Genomic DNA, 19,133 nt, shown 5'->3' with positions numbered 1-19,133 from the left:
CACGGTTTTCTCTTTGACGCGATACCCAGAGCATACGTCTTGTATTTGGAAGGATTTCATTGACAACTGCAAAGCGTAATCAATTTGCAAAGGACTCTCCTATTGCCAGCAATAGTAGTCACGCACCATGGACTTTGGTGACCGCCTGACCCGCGGCGGCCCGACCCTGACCCGGGCCAGGCCCGACCGGTGGGGTGCAGCCCACGGGCTGGGACAGCGGCCATCTGACCCACGGCGGACCTGACCCTGGGTCAGGCGTGGCTCCGGTCCGACCCGTGGGCGCGGCTCACGGACCGGGTCGGCGGCCGTCTGACCTACGGCAAACCTGACCCTGGGTCAGGCGTGGGTCCAGCCCGACCCGTGGGCGCGGCTCACGGACCGGGTCGGCGGCCGTCTGACCTACGGCAAACCTGACCCTGGGTCAGGCGTGCGTCCGGCCCGACCCGCGGGTGCGGTCCACGGACCGGGACGGCGGCCGGCCGCCGGCGGCGTTTCTATGTATGTCGGTTTCCCGGGACAGTGCGGCGTGTTGGTGCCAACGGTGGCCGGGGGGCGCCGGGCCGGGCGGCGGCGTCAGTGGTGGGACCGAGACCTCAGCACAGGGCGGCCCCGCTCCTCGGCTGCGCCGCCATCAGCCACCGGCCCGCAGGTGGGTCACACGGCTCCGCCGCAGGTCATCAGGTGGGTCGCGTCACAACGCCGCAGGTCATCAGGCGGGTCGCACGACACCGCCGCAGGTCATCAGGTGGGTCACACGGCACCGCCACAGGTCAGCAGGTGGGTCACACCGCACCACCACAGGTCATCAGGTGGGTCATGCCGCGCCGCCATAGGTCATTATGTTTTTGATTGGATCAAGTTGATCTAAGGCTGCGCTGACATATCTTGCAACAAATGCAATTGACAAATGAAAAGTTAGGTCTGGTGCATTATTTTTGATACAAAAGGCTACAACGATACCACTGAGTGCAGTTTTTTATTTTCTTTTTCAATTTTATTCATATTTACGCACTATGTTGTAATGCGTAGGGTGTCTTGCTTGCGCTTTGCTTGCTTGTGCCTGATGCTTCTTGTGGTTTATATATAACAGGTACTCAAAGGCTGTCAATAAACTTGCTTTTATCTCAGTGTTAAGTGTGTTCTAAAAAATGCCGAAAATGGATGTAATGGCCGAATGGTTAGCGTCATGGACTCCAATGTTGGGGCCCGGGTTCGAATCCCGTTTGCTCCATGGCCCATGGGCGTTAATAGGGCCAGTGTAGTTGCTGGCGCTTCATAAAAGCGGTGTGATGATGTGCGTCAAGTACCATAACCCCCCCCCCCCCCCACCACCACACACACACACACACACACATACTGAAATGTTAACATTCTGCCAATGACGCGCAGAGCTCATAAGTGTTTGAGCTGGTCCGAAGTTTCACGACGGATGTTTGGATCCTGTTTCTTGACCAAGCGTTTCATAAAAGCGTTGTTCGCTGGCGGGCAACATTTCATCCGGCTACGTTGGTCTATTCGTGCGAAATGGGTGATGTTAAAGTATCGAGCGGCAACAGCCATTGCAGCGTCTGCTGGTGAAGTCGGTGAAATTGCAACGTCTGCTGGTGAAGTCGGTGACATTGCAACGTCTGCTGGTGAAATCGGCGACGCCGGCGGCTATATAGCAAAAAAGCTTATAGGAAGCGGCGCCCACCATCCTCAATGTCCCTAGTCATCATTGTGTATCATCGATGGATGTTCACTGGTACCATGGGTGTTTACTGGTGTTCACTGTGCGTCTCTCAGCAGCACCATCGACGGTGTTACGACTGCTGTTATAGGCTGTAACGTCATGGATGCGCAGCCACCACAGGATCTAGCGTTGTGAATGTACAGCCACCTACATTAACATGGGCAGCGAGAACGGTTTTACAGCGTTTGGTTAGAAACTTTCATCTGGACGTTCTTAGTGAAACATTAAGCCATGCTGAAATCTGTGAGAGCCTCTTTTTTGTGAAGTTCATTTTGAAAATATACTCCTATTAAGAAAACATCTGGACATACCCGAAATGATAACGTGAAGATCTCGTTATTGATAACCAAGTTGGCCTTTGAACACACCTACCAAGAGCCAAAAAATGTTGAAGAAGAACATTATTTATGGCAGGATGTCGAGTTATATCAAGAAACTGCGAGGTGTATCGACACTTCACTCTAATTTAATCGTTTTAAACTTTAAGCTACGCATAACTGATCAAGCTTCCTCTTTCTGAGCAAATCGCTGACGCAGGACTGTCTGATTTCAGCTAGGCCTCAACTGAAGTACATGCAAAAGTACTTACCAATCGGAAATTATGAGTATCTGTTGTCAACAACTCCCATTTTCTCCGCGCCACTCTGTAAACATACGTTCAAGGACTGATCAACAGCTTATAATACACTAAATGAGATGAACTTGGTATTATACGTATTTATTTTGAGCAACCACGATGAAATAAGTGGATGCAGGCGTTCAGAAATTCTCATCATTCTTTATGTTGACATCACTATTGTGCCGGTGATGCACGCTACAGCTATTCTTCGGTAATATAAGCTGATTTATATCGTCAGACTGGTTACTACCAGCCGCTTTCGTCATTGTGTCCAAGCCAGTCCGTGTTTGACTACCTGATGACGTGGTTTCAAAATAAATTCAAGCGTATAACCCACTTAGCCTACTTGGCTTAAAATTTGCTAGACCAAAACTCAGTACTTTAAATATAAGCGATTGCATAGGTTATTGCTGCCTATTGCACTAAAACGGAAGGAAAGGATGCATGTAGTAACCCGACGCGGCCATTCATAACTTACCGAATGAGTGCAATGCTTACTTCATGGTGGTATCAGTAAAGCAGTGGCGTTGGAGTGAATAGGCTGGTGGCTGCGAGATGACTTTGCAGAGATAAACTGTCCGAATGGCACATATTAGAGATCGTTTCATACCACGCAAGTGTTAGACTGAAGCATACATTTAACCTGTAAGGGCTAAGGTTGATCCTCTGAACGGATTAGCAGTTCTACTTTTGCGCAAAGTCCTTGTGGTGCTGCGAGTGGAAATCCGTTTCGAGAATCAACCTTGACGCCGCTCAAATGAGATCCAGGGCCTGGACAAATCTTAACTCGCACGAATGGATTTCATGCAGATTTCATTCAGAGACACCACTTTCCGGTAAGGGGTCGTTTTCACCGCCCCCGTACGGCGCCGCCTGGTGTTAGCTGCGACGACCAATGATGCGCGGGCTACGGAGACTGCAAGATTGCGAGCGCACATGCGCAAGATTTGCTGATCATTTTTGCTAATCGATTCTGGAAAAAGGGTGATCACGTCCGATGTGAGATCTCAGCTGGTGAGATCACCTGTCTTCCGATCCATCCGTCCGTGGCGGGAGTGGGTTCGAGTCGGTTCAGACGCTCGCTATTACGTCAGAGGGCAGAACAGATCATGCCGAACATTCCGACATCTTGATTTTTGCTACAAAATTCTGGCGTTATCGCTGAATTGCACCGCACCGCTTACCGCGAGCCTTGACACCAGAAATCCATGTCATCCAAAGACTTGAATTTGTCGTTTAAGAATAGAAAGATCGCTGCTCACATGGGCCTCGAAATCACTGAAACGCTGTTCTCAGTGCCCTACGTTTCGCGAGTGCCAAACATTCTTTTAGCTTGAAAAGTGCAGAATGCTTGGAACACTGACACCAAGGGCATATTCAAGATGTACTGCTCACGCCGCTGACACCGATGAGGGTGAACGGTAAAGCTGACACCAGTCACCCGCAAGTGCCGTCAGACGTCGGAAAGCGATAAATGCACCACAGCAATACGGTGCCCGCGCCGACTTCGCAGGAAAATCCGTCTACGTAACGGGGAAATGTGTTGGTACCTTGTCCACTTGCAAGTTAGAGGATGGCTCGGGCTAGCCGACATTTCTAAAAATCTGACGGACGCTGTTTGTAAAGATTAAACCTGAATCTTTTAAATGGATGCTTTTTGGGGGAGTTAGAGCTCAAGCTAGGCAGTGATTATTATGTGAGCCCTGAGCTCTACCATGTGATCACGCAATTTTATGTCAACGACAGCATTTGGTTTAAAGTTTTGTTTTGTTTAAAGTTTAAAGCAAAAGTTTAACGTGCCGCAATGCTCGGCGCGACCCGTCGCTCCCTCTGGCGTCAGCTGATTTCCCTCTGACGTCAACTGATTGCTTTGGGCGCGGTCTCTGCTACTGGCCGCAGGCCATACCTGTCAAAGGCGAAACTGCGAGCCTTGCAACCAACTGAGCTCCGAGACGAAGGTCTCGAGGCTAATATCAAGAAGCCCTCGAGCGTTTCGTGCTCGCGCTGGTTCCTGCTGTACGCAGAAACACATCGGCACGAGGGCCGTGTCAGTATGCTTCTAGCGCGCCATCCGGCTCCTCAGCACGGCATGGAATTGAACCCGGGCCTACGAAAGTCCGGACTGGAATTGCGACAACCCCAGTTCTTTTTTTTTCGCTGCGTAGCATGCGCTTAGCACGCGTCATCAGCAAGCTCCAGGACCAAAAGACACGTCACTGCTACACTACATCTACAATCCGGGAGGACCCAGCTGGTCGCGACACAGCCGCGTTTCTATGCCACGGCGCTGCGCGGTCATGGTCGCGAATAGCTGGCGGCCACGTCGTGAGCCGGCCCCGGCAGTCAATGTTGCCCGGGGCGCGGCGCCATGTTTGTCGCGGACGTGTGCGCGCCGCCCGGCGTCAGGGCAACTGGCAACCCTGGCAACCGGCCCGACGCCAACAGCTGACTGCCGTTATGCAGAGACCGCAGCGACGACCCAGGCGGAGGGACACAGGAAAGCTGTGTTCTCTTCGCCTTAACGTGCAGTTTTTATCCGAGCACCGCGTTCAGACGAGCCCTTTTTAATAGAGGTGGGTCTAGCCTCCGGGCGCCGTTTCCCAGCAACCGTTTCCAACACATATGCGGGGGAGAGGACAAGCTCAGTGCAACTGTGTTGAGAAAGCAATTTATTTAAGGTCTGTAAATTTCTCACCTCACAGCAATGCCAGCGTGTTTTCAGTCACATGTAGCGAGGAAACAACATTTGCGGTGCGGACGCAGTAGGAGAGGAACTTGCTTACGAACAAATATTTTTACCGCAATCTATGCTAAAACATGTATTGCGATGTCACTTGGAGAACCGCTGCATACTTCCGTTGGAGGGTTTCCGTTGACTGTTGGACGCATGGTGAGAAGTGAAGAACGCTCGTGGAAATGCGTTATCTCTTTTTGACCGTGCGGACTATTGAGATATCCCCTGGTTACGCTACTTAACAACGTGATAGACGTGGGTGCAGACAGCGGAAGTCTTGCCATTGCCTTCCGACTTCCTCTGGCCCAAAACCTTCTCTTTTCTATACATCTTGCATGTAAAAATCAAAGGGAATCCTCCACTATCGCGTCACGGCCAAACAGGGAATAGTTAAGCTCGGCAGATCGTGGAAATTTGCATTCCATTAAACTAGTTTGGAAAAGTTGCTAATAACAGTATCGTGCGCTTGCTTGTGCTCCACCTGCCCATAGCTGTCTTTCGAAACACTTCAATGGGCCTAGCAGTGAGAAACAGAAGTCCACCTACAATTCAATGGAACATCGAAGCGCCGTAATCCTGTTCAGCTAGTACACCACGGCTGGAATCGGCCCGTCACTTGGAGGTGTGCGCTCACCATCTCTCCGCCGAGGAGTGTTGCCCGCCCCCCACCCCCCCACCCCCCCCCCCCCCCTCCTCCCCCGCCTCTGCTCTGACCGCGCCGCCAGACTCCGCTCTTGGCTGGTGGCGCCCTGCCCCCTGTGTCAGGGCGGGCCTCGATGTTCATTGGCTGGTGGCGCCCACCCCCCTGTGTCAGGGCGGGCCTCGATGTTCATTGGCTGGTGGCGCCCTGCCTCTGTGTCAGGGCGGACCTTGGTGTTCATGTCTTGTGATACCGCCGCCGACGGCGGTCCCAACAGGCGTCTAACCAAGCTCAGTCATCTGGGGTGGAACACGGGCACTTCGACATATGGCAGCTTTCACCGCAGCTTTCATTCACCGCAGCTTGGACATGTTTCTTAGCATTGTGACGTTGTAACGTGCCGGTCCCGGCGGGCTGGTCCAATCCGTTTGACCGGTGGTCTTCACTAGCCCCAGTCGCGGCCGGAGGGGAGGGTCGGGTGATCCCGTACAGACCCATGCCGTGCACGTACACAGTCACAAGTGTGTATTGATGTTAAGCGGGGCTGCAAGGGCAGCCAGGCTCTCCTTCTTTCTACGCAGTGTTATATTACCCGGGGGTGTAGTTTCGCAAAATCAGCTGAGGGTGCTGCGCAGTCAAAAATGGGCGAGCCGTTTGAACTTGCCCACTTAATAGCCCAAAAACGAGTCTTCCCCAGAGTTGGCACGCTTTCTTGTTAACTTTAGAGAACTAGGTCCTCACCAAATGAAAAGGGAACGCCACCCCCCGCATAAATGAACTCACTTCCAGTAAAAGAACGATACTTGATAAGTCCTGGCACTAAAGGATGCGCAATCTGAATGAATACATGCTGAGTCTCAGCGCCAGTATCCCAAGCTTCAGAAGATGCAGTTCCAGTCATCAGACTCCGATGACATGCCCAGGCTCTCTCCGCACGTTATCTTGCTGACGAATCACCATCACCAACAAATACAGACAATTAAGCGGGCTTGCGGATATCACAGCCTCTCGCCTGAAACAACGCCAGCTCGTCAAACAATCTCTGAAAATGATGTGCTGTTGACCAAACAATGCCGGCCGCCAGAACCGGTCGGCGCCTCAGCGCGGCCGAATGCCGCTGACAGCCCTGACCTGACTGTACACCGTCTCCACAGCGGAGGTGGGGCACGGGTCACCAAGAACGTGCACGGCTGAGGCAGCGCCACCGCAGCCTCCCGAGCAGTCACCATGGCTGGCCGGCCATCTTCAGGGAAAGAGGTGCGTCCGTGCCCTGTGTTGCATGTGACAAAGTGTGCTGCGATCCGTGGCGGGCGCATGTGTGCATGGTAAATTAGCTTATGAGAAGCATGGCTTTAAGCTCCTTGAAAGAGCAATAGGAGACATTTCTATGACACGTTACACAAAGCATCTGATAAGCTTCCTCGGGCCTTGACGTTGCGAGCATATCGCGCCTTCTGAAAGCGAACGACGTAACTTACCGCACGCGCGGAAGAGCAGCACGGCGTAACATACCGCACGTGGGTAAGCAACACGGCGTAACTTACCACACGAGCGGGTAAGCAGCACGGGGTAGCATACCGCACGTGGGTAGGCAACACGCCATAACTTTCCGCACGCACGGGTGAGCAGTACGGCGTAGCATACCGCACGTGGGTAAGCAACACGCCGTAACTTACCGCACGTGGGTAAGCAACACGGCGTAACTTACCACACGAGCGGGTAAGTAATGCGGCATAACTTACCACATGCGGGTAAGCAACACGTCCGTGACGCTCGGCCTCGTGGCATTTCGTGGTTTTGTGCTTCCTTTGTTCCCGTCAAACATCAATGTGTGAACGACTAAATCACATTCCAAAAAGTTTTGGAGCTTGAGCTGCGCTGGGCAGCAAGCAAACAACAAATGTGTTGGGAAGCACTGAACCTTATTTTAATTTATTGCTGTTCAAGTAACTCCCTCATGTCCCTTGAAGCCTGGTACATTGCTGTTCATAGTGAGGTGTATACGGCAAGACTTTTGAGTGAATGGAAGGTGGCTGGTATCTGAATTGTAATTGTGAAAAGTGGTATTAATTATGCAAACCCTGCAAGTTGAATAAAAATATAACTATGTTATGAATCATGCGATATGATCTGCGTAGCACGTGTCCGTTGTAAGCCTCGCGAACTCACCGTATTCAGGGGCCACACGATCTGTTCCTGTTCTGTGCCTGGGGCACATCTCGTAAGTGCTTAATATTCAGCTGGTATTTGGACAGAGAGTATCCGTCGTAGGCCTCGTAAATGTATGGTATTCGGCTGTTGCACGGTTGATACTCGAGATGAGCCTTTTTTGTCAATGATAATAATAAATAGATACCGTGATAATAAATGACAAATAGCCGATGAAGTTCACGCCCCCTTAAAGATCTCAGATAAGCCTCGTGTATGCATGGTTTTTAGACGGTATCTGATTGTCTCTGTCTCGCCGAAGCAACAGCTCTGGGTTGCAGTTGACGCCCCTTAAAACTCTCAGATGAGCCTCGTGTACGCGTGTTCTTGGCCGGTAGCTGACCTGTCTCTGTCTCGCCGAAAGCAGCAGCTCTGTGTTGCAGTTGACGCCCCTTAAAACTCTCAGATGAGCCTCGTGTACGCGTGTTCTCGGGCGGTAGCTGACCTGTCTCTGTCGCGCCCGAGCAGCAGCTCTGGGTTGCAATTGACGCCCCTTAACATTCTCAGATGAGCCTCGTGTACGCGTGTTCTCGGGCGATGGCTGACCTGTCTCTGTCGTGCCCGAGCAGCAGCTCTGGATGAAGGATGACCCGAGCGCCCTGGAGGCGTACGGAGATGACCCCGATGTCAGGCAAGAAGAGCCCAAGGGCTGCTGGGGATCCTTCACCAACTGCATTGGGGGTGAGCGCCGCCGAGGAGGACGAGGGATTGGGAGTGGGCTCAGGGTGGAGAAGGACCAGACGCGGCCGTGGGAGGGATGGGACAGGGAAGGGAGGGTTAGTCACGATAAGATGATAAAAGAAACGCTGAGGGGAGGTTGACTGCGGCAGAAAGGCACGGATGCTGGGATGGGCTGAGAAAGTGACCGATTGTGATCACATACGTTTTTTTTGTCATATGAGGCAGCTGCGCAACACTTTCAAAGATGATGTTTTCCGTACGCAAACAGCCCTGGTCAAACCGAATGCAAACAGGACCGTGGTGCTTCAGCCCGACTACTCAGCTTTGCGTATGATGACGTCACTGCGGAGGATACGCGCGTGCTGTCGTGCGTTATTTACACCTCCTCAGCGTGGCGCTGGCGGGTATCGACCAATGGATCTACGGTCGTAAGTCCGGAGTATGACTACTGGCGTCATCCCGCCAGAACACTGACGTCATCCCGCCAGAACAGTGACGTCTTCCCACCAGAACGGTGGCGTCATCTCGCCAGAACAGTGACGTCATCCCGTTTTCAGGAATGTGGACCACACGCCAAATGACACACACCAATGACAGGGAGATAGTGGTACGGACGACGCTGCGAGAGCTGGTGGTCTACATCGTGTTCCTGATAGTGCTGTGTATCTGTGAGTATCTGGTGATCCTAGTGCAGCGCATCTGTGAATATTGATGCCCGTAATAATGCACACCTGGGACTACCCAGGTGTGTATCTGGAGTATTTTTTGCTGAAAGTGTCGCGTTTTTGTAAGCCGTCTCACGCCATAGCGTTGTGAGCATTGAGAATATGAAGAAAGCGAAATGCTGCGATGTTTCTGTGAGCGCCTAAACTAAATACACCTGCTATTTTGTGTGATAATTTGTGCTTCCTAGAGCACCGCTCACGTGGAATCCCGCCGCTGACGCTCGTTACTCCCGCCACTGACGCCGGTTACTCCCGCCACTGACGCTGGTTACTCCCGCCACTGACGCTCGTTACTCCCGCCACTGACGCTCGTTACTCCCGCCACTGACGCTCATTACTGCCCGCCAGTGACGCTCGTTACTCCCGCCACTGACGCTCGTTACTCCCGCCACTGACGCTCGTTACTCCCGCCACTGACGCTGGTTACTCCCGCCACTGACGCTCGTTATTCCCGCCACTGACGTTCGTTACCGCCCGCCAGTGACGTTTGGGATGACGTCTCCCACCATGTACTACTACACCAAGGTCCTCTCCGAACTGTTCCTGGAGGCGCCGTACCCGGACACGAGAAACAACTTCAAGGGTTCTACGCAAGTGTTGGACTTCTGGAGGGTGAGTCCTCGCCGCCGTCCTCCCAGCGCGGATGGGAGACGGACTCCGCGCGTCGTCAGAAAAAAACTGTTTCCGGACAAATTGGTGCTGGCTAGGATGAAATGCATTTCAAATCTGGAATTCCCGACCGCGTAGATCTCGATATACATTTTTGCGGTTTAAGAATATGGTGCGTTCATTTGAAACCACTTTCCCACGCAAAGTGTACGTTAAGAGTTACGCGTTTGTGTTGGGCTCTCGGCGTCCTCCTCCTGGTCCCCGCGGCTCGCAGCTGTTTGACAGCTGCATTCCCAGCTTCAAACAAATTATAGGTGACTCAGTGACGAACAGCTCGTTCTAAAACGCTCCGAAGGGTTTGAATTCATGATCTTCTAATCCGGTCATGATTTGGGAGCTGTACCCCGGGCGCGGTTTGCCTTTCGTATCCCGGGTACGATTTGCCTGTCGTATCTCTGGTACGGTTTGGCTGTCGAGCCCCTGGTACGGTTTGACTGTCGTACCTCTGGTACGGTTTGGCTGTCGAGCCCCTGGTACGGTTTGACTGTCGTACCTCCGGTACTGTTTGGCTGTCGAGCCCCTGGTACGGTTTGACTGTCGTACCTCCGGTACGGTTTGGTTGTCGAGCCCCTGGTACGGTTTGACTGTCGTACCTCCGGTACGGTTTGGCTGTCGAGCCCCTGGTACGGTTTGACTGTCGTACCTCTGGTACGGTTTGGCTGTCGAGCCCCTGGTACGGTTTGACTGTCGTACCTCCGGTACGGTTTGGCTGTCGAGCCCTTGGTACGGTTTGACTGTCGTACCTCTGGTACGGTTTGGCTGTCGAGCCCCTGGTACGGTTTGACTGTCGTACCTCTGGTACGGTTTGGCTGTCGAGCCCCTGGTACGGTTTGACTGTCGTACCTCTGGTACGGTTTGGCTGTCGAGCCCCTGGTACGGTTTGACTGTCGTACCTCTGGTACGGTTTGGCTGTCGAGCCCCTGGTACGGTTTGACTGTCGTACCTCTGGTACGGTTTGGCTGTCGAGCCCCTGGTACGGTTTGACTGTCGTACCTCCGGTACGGTTTGGCTGTCGAGCCCCTGGTACGGTTTGACTGTCGTACCTCTGGTACGGTTTGGCTGTCGAGCCCCTGGTACGGTTTGACTGTCGTACCCTGGCCGGCAGTTTGTGGAGGGTCCGCTGACGGACGGCCTGTACTGGGACTCGTGGTACGACCGGGCCCGCACCAGCGTCGACGAGCGCGACAACAACATCCTCTACGAGAACCGCATGCTCGGGGTGCCGCGGATGCGACAGGTACGTCCGCAGACTCGTGGCTCGGGGTGCCGCGGATGCGACAGGTACGTCCGCAGGTTCGTGGCCCGGGGTGCCGCGGATGCGACAGGTACGTCCGCAGGCTCGTGGCGTGCGCGGCAGGCGCGTGAGGACCCTCCCGTTCTGCCGTGGGCTGACAGGCGGGCATGAGTGGAGAATACGACAGAAACAACACTGGCCATCATGATTAAGTCAGAGTGGTTGCACAGTTTTCACAGTGACCAGGAATCGAGTATTTTGGTTTTGTAATCAAAGAGCAAGGGTTTGCTACGAAAGGCACGCTGGTGTTCCAGCTTTGCATCACATGACGATTGTCTGTAGCATGGCGATCCTAGATGGACTCGCTCGACGAGGAACCGTTCCAGAACACAGATTTTTAGGATGGTTCTCAGAAAGTTTTCTCTTTGTTTTTCCTTTAAAGGGATACAATTTCACAGACATCTTAAAAACGGACCGGACACCAGAAAAATTGAAGCAGCTTCAATGTCACCAGCATTATTTGTTGCTGGAAACAGATGGAAGACGCTCTCTGAGTTTAGCCCTTCAAAAATCCATCGTCATTTGTCGAAAAAATTCTGGGAAGAAACAAAGTGAGCAGTACATTGCATGTCCACCCCCCCCCCCCCACCCCACACACAGACTTGCTATGGAAGCTGAACATAACACACACGGTGATGAATGGAGTATTGCCCTCAAGGGCCTTTTCAACTCCACTCATTTCTCCGGGCCTTTCTGACGACCCTGCTGAGACCGAACACCTTGATTCACTTTCGTGACGCACGAAGCAAGCTTACGAGTGCGCTACTACGAAGCTATAGTGGTCGACGCTTTTGGTGCTGACATCAGGAGCACCTGCCTTCGTTGCATATTGATGCCTAGAGCTAAATGCAGTTGGTGACGACATTTGGGCGCTCGTGACGTCGCTCTTATGGCTCTCCAGCTCGTGGCACTTCGGATCCACACAGTGGTGGGCGCGCAGGCCCTCACCGAAGCACGTTGGCAGCACAACCACTCCATGGTGCACCTTTCCTTTAGCCCATAGCGTTCACGTGTTAAGGGCCTGCTCTTCACAGAGCTGTGGATCGAATTATACTCGACCAATTTTGACAAACCTTGCAACAACAAAAAAAAAGCTAATTTGTCTTGAGAGCCGACCCGTGGCCATTTTGTCCTAGAGAACCCAAATTCTCACAACGTACTGGATCAAAGTTTTTGTCTACGGTACGCCGTGCATTTCCGACTTTTGCGGTGAACCCAACGGTTTGTGTAGCTATGTCGGTGGCACGCTGCTTTCGTAACGAAAAGGTTTTGTGTTCGAAGCCGGGGCGTCCAAGAACTTTTGTGACTGTTTCCACGCTTCAGACACGGTGGGATGCCAGCCATTGTGAAAACATGGCCTTAACTAGACAAATTATTTTAATTTTAAAAATTAAAAAAGATACAGCTGGAGATCACCTGCGGGCTGATCAGACAGACTCGGGACTAGACTCGAGACTGGAGTCAGACTCGGGACCGGACTCAAGACTGGAGTCAGACTCAGGACCAGACTCGAGACTGGAGTCAGACTCGGGACTAGAGTCAGACTGGAGTCAGAATCGGGACCAGACTCGAGAATGGGGTCAGACTCGGGACCGCAAGGCATCGCAACTGGCGCGTCCCATCGCCCGTACCCGCCGCCCGAACCTGCAACCCCCCCCCCCCCCCTCCGCGCAGTCCTGTTCAGAGCCGTGCACCCGCGGCTGGGTCACGGCGGCGCAGCGTCGGCAAGCATCAGCGCCGGCGGCCCGGGGCCGGGGTCACGCGGCGCTTGTTGACGTGCTACCACGGCCACCGTATTGAGCGCGGGCCCAATCTGTGCCCGCGGGCGGCCGCGGCCGGGCCGGGCAGGCAGGTGGCCGCCGGCCCCCGAGGCGTTCCGCCGGCCGTGCCGACCGGCCGCCGCCACCGCCGTAGTCCGGGAGATACCCTCGACCGCTCAATAGCCATGACGTCACCGCCGCCTCCTGGACCGCGGCGCAGGGGGGAGGGGGGGGGGACCCCCGAGCCAGGTGCAGCGGACGGGGGGCTGTGGCGTAGCAAGGCCATTGCTAGGACGGCGAGTCAATACGGACCCGGGCCGACGCCGCTTTTCTTCAGGGTACCGCAGGGCGAGCCTGGAGTTTCGTTCGTTTTCGATACTTTCTCCCTGGTTTTGGTTAGTTCTGGGTACGGTCTCCCCGGTTTTGGTTAGTCCTGGGTACGGTCTCCCCGGCTTTCGTTAGTTCTGGGTACGGTCTCCCCGATTTTCGTTAGTCCTGGGTACGGTCTCCCCGGTTTTGGTTAGTTCTGGGTGCGGTCTCCCTGGTTTTGGTTAGTTCTGGGTACGGTCCCCCTGCTTTTGGTTAGTTCTGGGTAAGGTCTCCCCGGTTTTGGTTGGTTTTGGTTACTTTCTCCCTGGTTTTGGTTAGTTCTGGGTACGGTCTCCCCGGTTTGTTAGTTCTGGGTACGGTCTCCCCGGTTTTGTTAGTTCTGGGTACGGTCTCCCGCTTTTGATTGGTTTTGGGTACGGCCTCGTGCGCAGGGTGAGGACAGGGCAAACAATGTTGGACAGCAATCGACCCAAAGGTAATCGGGGCGTTGGAAATCGTACAGCAGCAGCGACTTTCGCCATGGTTGTGTCCTCATCCGCTCTGAGAATGTGGATTGCAGAATTTGTTGGGTGATATCCGATACAAAATGAGCCTGGCGTGATAGCGTTATCGGCCTAAGCACAACATATAATCACCGTTGTTTTACCATCACGCATACCCTTGGGGTACCTCGCATCCAATTACGTATCTAAATGCCAAGAGGGGAAATTGTACCTGCCTTAATGATACAACACAGCTCACGGGTAGCAGTTCACCTGGAGCGACAGTCGGGCGTAGCGTGGGGGTAAGTCTAGTTTGATCGTCGATCACTAGTGTTTTGGTGTTCTTTTTGCAGAAATCCGCCGGCCAAGTTTTTCCACACGTTATGGCCATGACGAATAGGCGCAAATTGAAACAAGGCAGGGACACTTGTGTTGTCCGTCCATGCAAACAACGCGTAATCTTACACGCGCACAAACGTAGCCTCGAAGCTTCTTTCCGATTACTGCACGAGCTGGGTTGCTGTTTGTGACAGATCATAGACGTTCCGCTTAAAACTCAGAATCGACTTTGACACACGTGCTTGGGGAGACATGCATCATGAATGTCATTCATTGCGGAGGTTTCCCGAAGTGTGCATTCCAGTCGCATACGTGTCGAGGCAAGGTACCTTGTTGTCGCAACCTTGCAGCGTTGTCCACCACTTCTACGCGCGTGGAGACCTCGCGGCCTTGTCCAGGACTTCTAAGCGTGTGGAGACCTCGCGGCCTTGTCCAGCACTTCTAAGGCGTGTGCAGACCTTGTGGCCTTGTCCAGCAATTCTAAGCGTGTGGAGATCACGCGGCCCTGTAGAGCGCTTCTATGCGCGTGACGTGCTGAGTACACGGTGTTTTCGTCCATGCCTCCCCGTGTTTTTAAGAACATTGAAGAGTTAAGTCATGATGCATGATGTGTTATCCAATTTGACGGATATTTGCGGGCGCATAGATCGTAACTTTAGCCAACCATGAACATATATTCCTGCATTCGATTCAGGATCGAATCCAACCAATGTTCAACATACCAAAGCGGTAACACAGCGAACATTCTTTGGAATACCTACGCTGAAGCAAATTGATTGTGTAGACATCAAATTTGACAACCCCTGCTTTCATGGCCGGGCTGATTGACGAGCGCTTGCAAAAAAGAACGGTTGGCAGCAGCTGAAAGTCTTTTAACGATTCCGCGGGTCGGTTTCATCACGAAAATAAAAGCGTCACCCTTGTGGCTGTGGTTCAGGACCTACACGAACGTCTGCCGAGCGCCGTTGTGTTCAAACGTGGCTAGATCCTGGAGTGTCCGGTACAGCAAACTCGTGATTCCGCTGTCCGCTTTTCACGCTTAATTTGGGTACTGTAGTGCTCGATCATGCTCAAACGATCTCTGCTTTGGCCGTCCTCGATTAATCTCGCGACCCTTGACCTTTCCTACCCCGGCCCTGACCTCTCTGACGCTCCGTAACCCGGGGTCGCCAGCTACGAGTCACCGACGACTCGTGTAACGTGCATGAAAACTTCGCCGGCGCTATCGACAAGTGCTACAGCGTCTATTCGGAGAACATCGAGGACAAGAACGCCTTCGGGCCCAAGAACGGCACAGCGTGAGTAGCCGCGGCTGTTGAGTGGGCGCTCAGCGTGGTGTGATGTTACCATCGGACCCAGGGACAGCATGGCGCGACCGCGGCGAGCACAGCGAAGGGGCTGCATGGCGTGAGAGTGGCGAGCACAGCGAACGGGCTGCATGGCGTGAGAGTGGTGCGAGGCCTTTGATTGACGCGGCGTGAGCGTCCGCAGAGGTGCAGCGTGAGCGCTGCACGGCGTGATGCGGCTGTCAGACCCAGGAGTTGGGTGTGGCTGCCCGACCCAGGAGTTGGGTGTGGCTGTCAAACCCAGGAGTTGGGCGTGGCTGTCAGACCCAGGAGCTGAGTGGGGCTGTCAGACCCAGGAGTTGGGTGAGGCTGTCAGACCCAGGAGTTGGGTGTGGCTGTCAGACCCAGGACCTGGGTGTGGCTGTCAAACCCAGGAGTTGGGCGTGGCTGTCAAACCCAGGAGCTGGGTGTGGCTGTCAAACCCAGGAGTTGGGTGTGGTTGTCAAACCCAGGAGTTGGGTGTGACTACAGACCCAGGAGTTGGGTGTGACTACAGACCCAGGAGTTGGGTGTGGCTGCCCGACCCAGGAGTTGGGCGTGGCTGTCAGACCCAGGAGCTGGGTGTGGTTGTCAGGTCCAGGAGCTGGGTGTGACCCAGACCCAGACCCAGGCCCGGGGCCTGGGTGCGACTGTCAGGCCCAGGAGACGCTCGGGCCCGAGCCTCCTGAACCGCACGACACGCACTCGACACGGAGCCAGATTAACAGCTGCACGTACTGCCTTCATGTTCTGCACACATCAAATAGGATTATGTGGTTATCTCAAGTCACCATGGTCCGAGTTAAGTGTGCAACACATAGGAGCTGGACTGTGATTGTTGCCTTTGCTAATATCTAAACCGCAGACTAGGAATTGCACGCACCAAAGTAGAAAGGTTTGAGCGTAGCAGCGTAGCACCACGCGTAGCGGAGCACCGAGCGTAGTGTACCACCGTTTGAGCGTAACACCTAGCAGCCTAAGCCCTCATTCGCTTGGTCTGGATATGCGTGAAGCAAGCTGCGTAGGAGACCGTCGATGGCGCAGGTGGACAAGCTCACACGGCCACAGCGTTTGCAGATGCATGTGGGAAACTCACAGCACACACCAACGCATGCACACCCGCACGTATATCAAATATGTGTGATCAGCGAATGACGATCACTTTGTCTTTCGTTTCTTTTCTCTTGTCGAATGCTGTTGGACGAATCCTGTCACAAGGTGTATTTGATTATGCCGCCCAGTCCAGATGTGTTACTCTGTCGAAAAAAACGGTTTTTAAAGATTAAGCTCATGCACGGATTTTGCCTTATGATTTGTCACGAGCAATGATATACAGTTCATGGCTGGATGAACAAAGGCATTGCCTTTTCGAAATTGGACAGCCTACGCGAGCCACCAAGTTTTGCCCAGTGTACGAGGCGGCATTCATACCAGCACCGTGAGATGTCGTTTGCTTCCTCTCACCTTTTGGCCGGAAAATCCGCGGGATAGGCAACTGGCAGCGGCAAATGGCATGGGCTCCTCGAGCGGGATCTCTTTCCAGCATAATAGTCCCTAATTACGTGGTTTTAAAAACGCGCCCTACTGGCTTAACGTTGTGCCTAAGATCTTATCCGACAGCGTGCACCTTCATCTTTCAGACCTTGGTCTTTCCCCAGAAATAAGTCGTCATGCCTCAGGTCTGGGTCCGGATTCATTTATCCCAGACAACGTGAGATCACAGCCGTAACGCCTCAACTTGAACTCCTCCTCGGACAGTTTCCGTACGCGGCCCGCCTCGCCCACTGCGTGCTCAGGTGACCAGGCTAGTTCGTTTTTCCGTCCACAGATGGAACTACTACACGGAGAAGGAGCTCGGCTCCCAGTCGGTGTGGGGAGTCATCAGCACGTACTCGGGGGCCGGCGCCTACGTGGTAAGCCGACAACCGCGGTGCAATCCTCCAGACGGTCGTATAAAGGGCAGGCGACCTCCCTTGGAAGCCGTTTAGCACGGTCCGCTGCGTGAGGTGCATTTCGATGCCAATCCGCAGAGTGAGGAACGTACCATTCCATGCAATTCGCACTGAGTGACGATCCACTCGGTGCTGCTCGCGCTGCGTGACGAACTACTCGGTGCTGCTCGCACTGCGTGGCAATCCACTCGGTGCTGCTCGCACTGCGTGACGATCCACTCGGTGCTGCTCGCGCTGTGTGACAATCCACTCGGTGCTGCTCGCGCTGCGTGACGATCCACTCGGTGCTGCTCGCGCTGCGTGACGAACTACTCGGCGCTGTTTTGCCGCACGATTCAATATGCGATGCCTTCCATTCCCCCTCCATGAGGAAACACTCGACACAATCGTCTCGTGTGATAAGCCATTTGACCCCAGGCTTCGTGCCACCAGCCTCGAATGGGGCCTCATGGTGCGACACGCCTTCAGGCCAACCCCGGTGTGATGGTCAAATAATCCCTGCACGACAAGGCACAGCAATGATCCTTTCGCGGTACGACACGGCAATAGTCCCTTCTCGTTACCACAGACCAATGGTACCTCCTCACTGCGACACGCCAGTAGTCCCTCTGTGGCACGACACGGCGATAGTCCCTCCGCGGTACGACACTTCAGTAGTCCCTCCGCGGTACGACGCGGTAATGGTCCCTCCGGGGTACGACACAGCAACAGTCTCTCCGCGGTACCACACGTCACCCTTCGTTGTCGCTCGGCAGGACCTATCCACCAGCCGCGCCAAGACGGTGGAAATTATCGCGAGCCTGCGGCGCAATCTCTGGATCGGCCGCGGCACGCGCGCCATCTTCATCGACTTCACCGTCTACAACGCCAACATCAACCTCTTCTGCGTCGTCAGGTCAGCCGGGTCGAGCTGCACCGCCTTCGGCTTTTATCCACGCTTAGGGAAGAGATGGCAGTGGAGAGTCAGAAGTGTGCTGGATGCTGCTGATGTGGAGCAGTCGTGCCGTGTTTTAAGCGATGTACTTAACAGGTATAGCACAGTGCCTATAAACAAGCATCGCCTTTTCCTGCGAGGCGCCCACTAGTACAATAATGTACATCACTGATCACGCAAAGGTTATCTGGAATCTGAGCGGAATGTTCTTCTGCTGTCTTCCACGGGTAGCAGCGCACCGGACCTCCCGCACGTCCAGCAGCACCGTCCGGGCGCCAGGGGCGCCTGACCTGACCTGACCTGACCCACCGCGCGTCTCCAGGCTGGTGTTCGAGTTTCCGGCTACAGGCGGCATGATCCCGTCCTACTCCTTCCGCACGGTCAAGCTGCTGCGCTACGTGACGCCATTCGACTACTTCGTCATGGCCTGCGAGTGGATCTTCGCCATTTTCGTCATCTACTACATCGTGGAGGAGGTCAGCGACCGGTGCTGCAGCCGGGGGTAGTGGGGTGTCGTCACTGCGTCAGCGTTCGTCCCAGGGGGCAGCGAAGCGATTGCGCAGTCTCCACGCCCACGTGCCAGGGCGCCGGTATTGTTTGCTGTCGTCTCCTTCCGAAACACGGCAGGGGGAGACGAGGGATACTTTCCTTGGTGGTGCTTGCTGCTCATTGTAGGCACTCAAGTGTCAAAAGCAGGTTGGTATTGATG

General features: G+C 54.1%; 1 protein-coding gene across 1 annotated transcript in view; it reads left to right on the top strand.

The window, feature by feature from the left end:
• The first annotated feature begins 579 nt into the window (after positions 1–579).
• The window catches only part of LOC119114724 (polycystin-2), a 20,125-nt gene continuing 1,571 nt past the window's right edge, over positions 580–19,133 (top strand). The window contains exons 1-10 of the mRNA XM_037238744.1: positions 580–649; positions 6,880–6,982; positions 8,503–8,614; positions 9,172–9,282; positions 9,821–9,951; positions 11,114–11,245; positions 15,387–15,511; positions 17,367–17,451; positions 18,246–18,385; positions 18,747–18,911. Of these exons, the coding sequence (XP_037094639.1) occupies positions 6,953–6,982; positions 8,503–8,614; positions 9,172–9,282; positions 9,821–9,951; positions 11,114–11,245; positions 15,387–15,511; positions 17,367–17,451; positions 18,246–18,385; positions 18,747–18,911 (1,031 nt within the window). The 5' untranslated portion in view covers positions 580–649; positions 6,880–6,952. The remainder of the gene's footprint in view (positions 650–6,879; positions 6,983–8,502; positions 8,615–9,171; positions 9,283–9,820; positions 9,952–11,113; positions 11,246–15,386; positions 15,512–17,366; positions 17,452–18,245; positions 18,386–18,746; positions 18,912–19,133) is intronic.

Source organism: Pollicipes pollicipes, unplaced genomic scaffold (assembly GCF_011947565.3).
Source record: "Pollicipes pollicipes isolate AB1234 unplaced genomic scaffold, Ppol_2.1 Scaffold_1600;HRSCAF=1878_pilon_pilon_pilon, whole genome shotgun sequence".
Classification (NCBI taxonomy): Eukaryota; Metazoa; Arthropoda; class Thecostraca; order Pollicipedomorpha; family Pollicipedidae; genus Pollicipes; species Pollicipes pollicipes.
The sequence above is the reverse complement of the archived record's forward strand: the minus strand, read 5'-3'. Positions and strand labels throughout refer to the sequence as shown.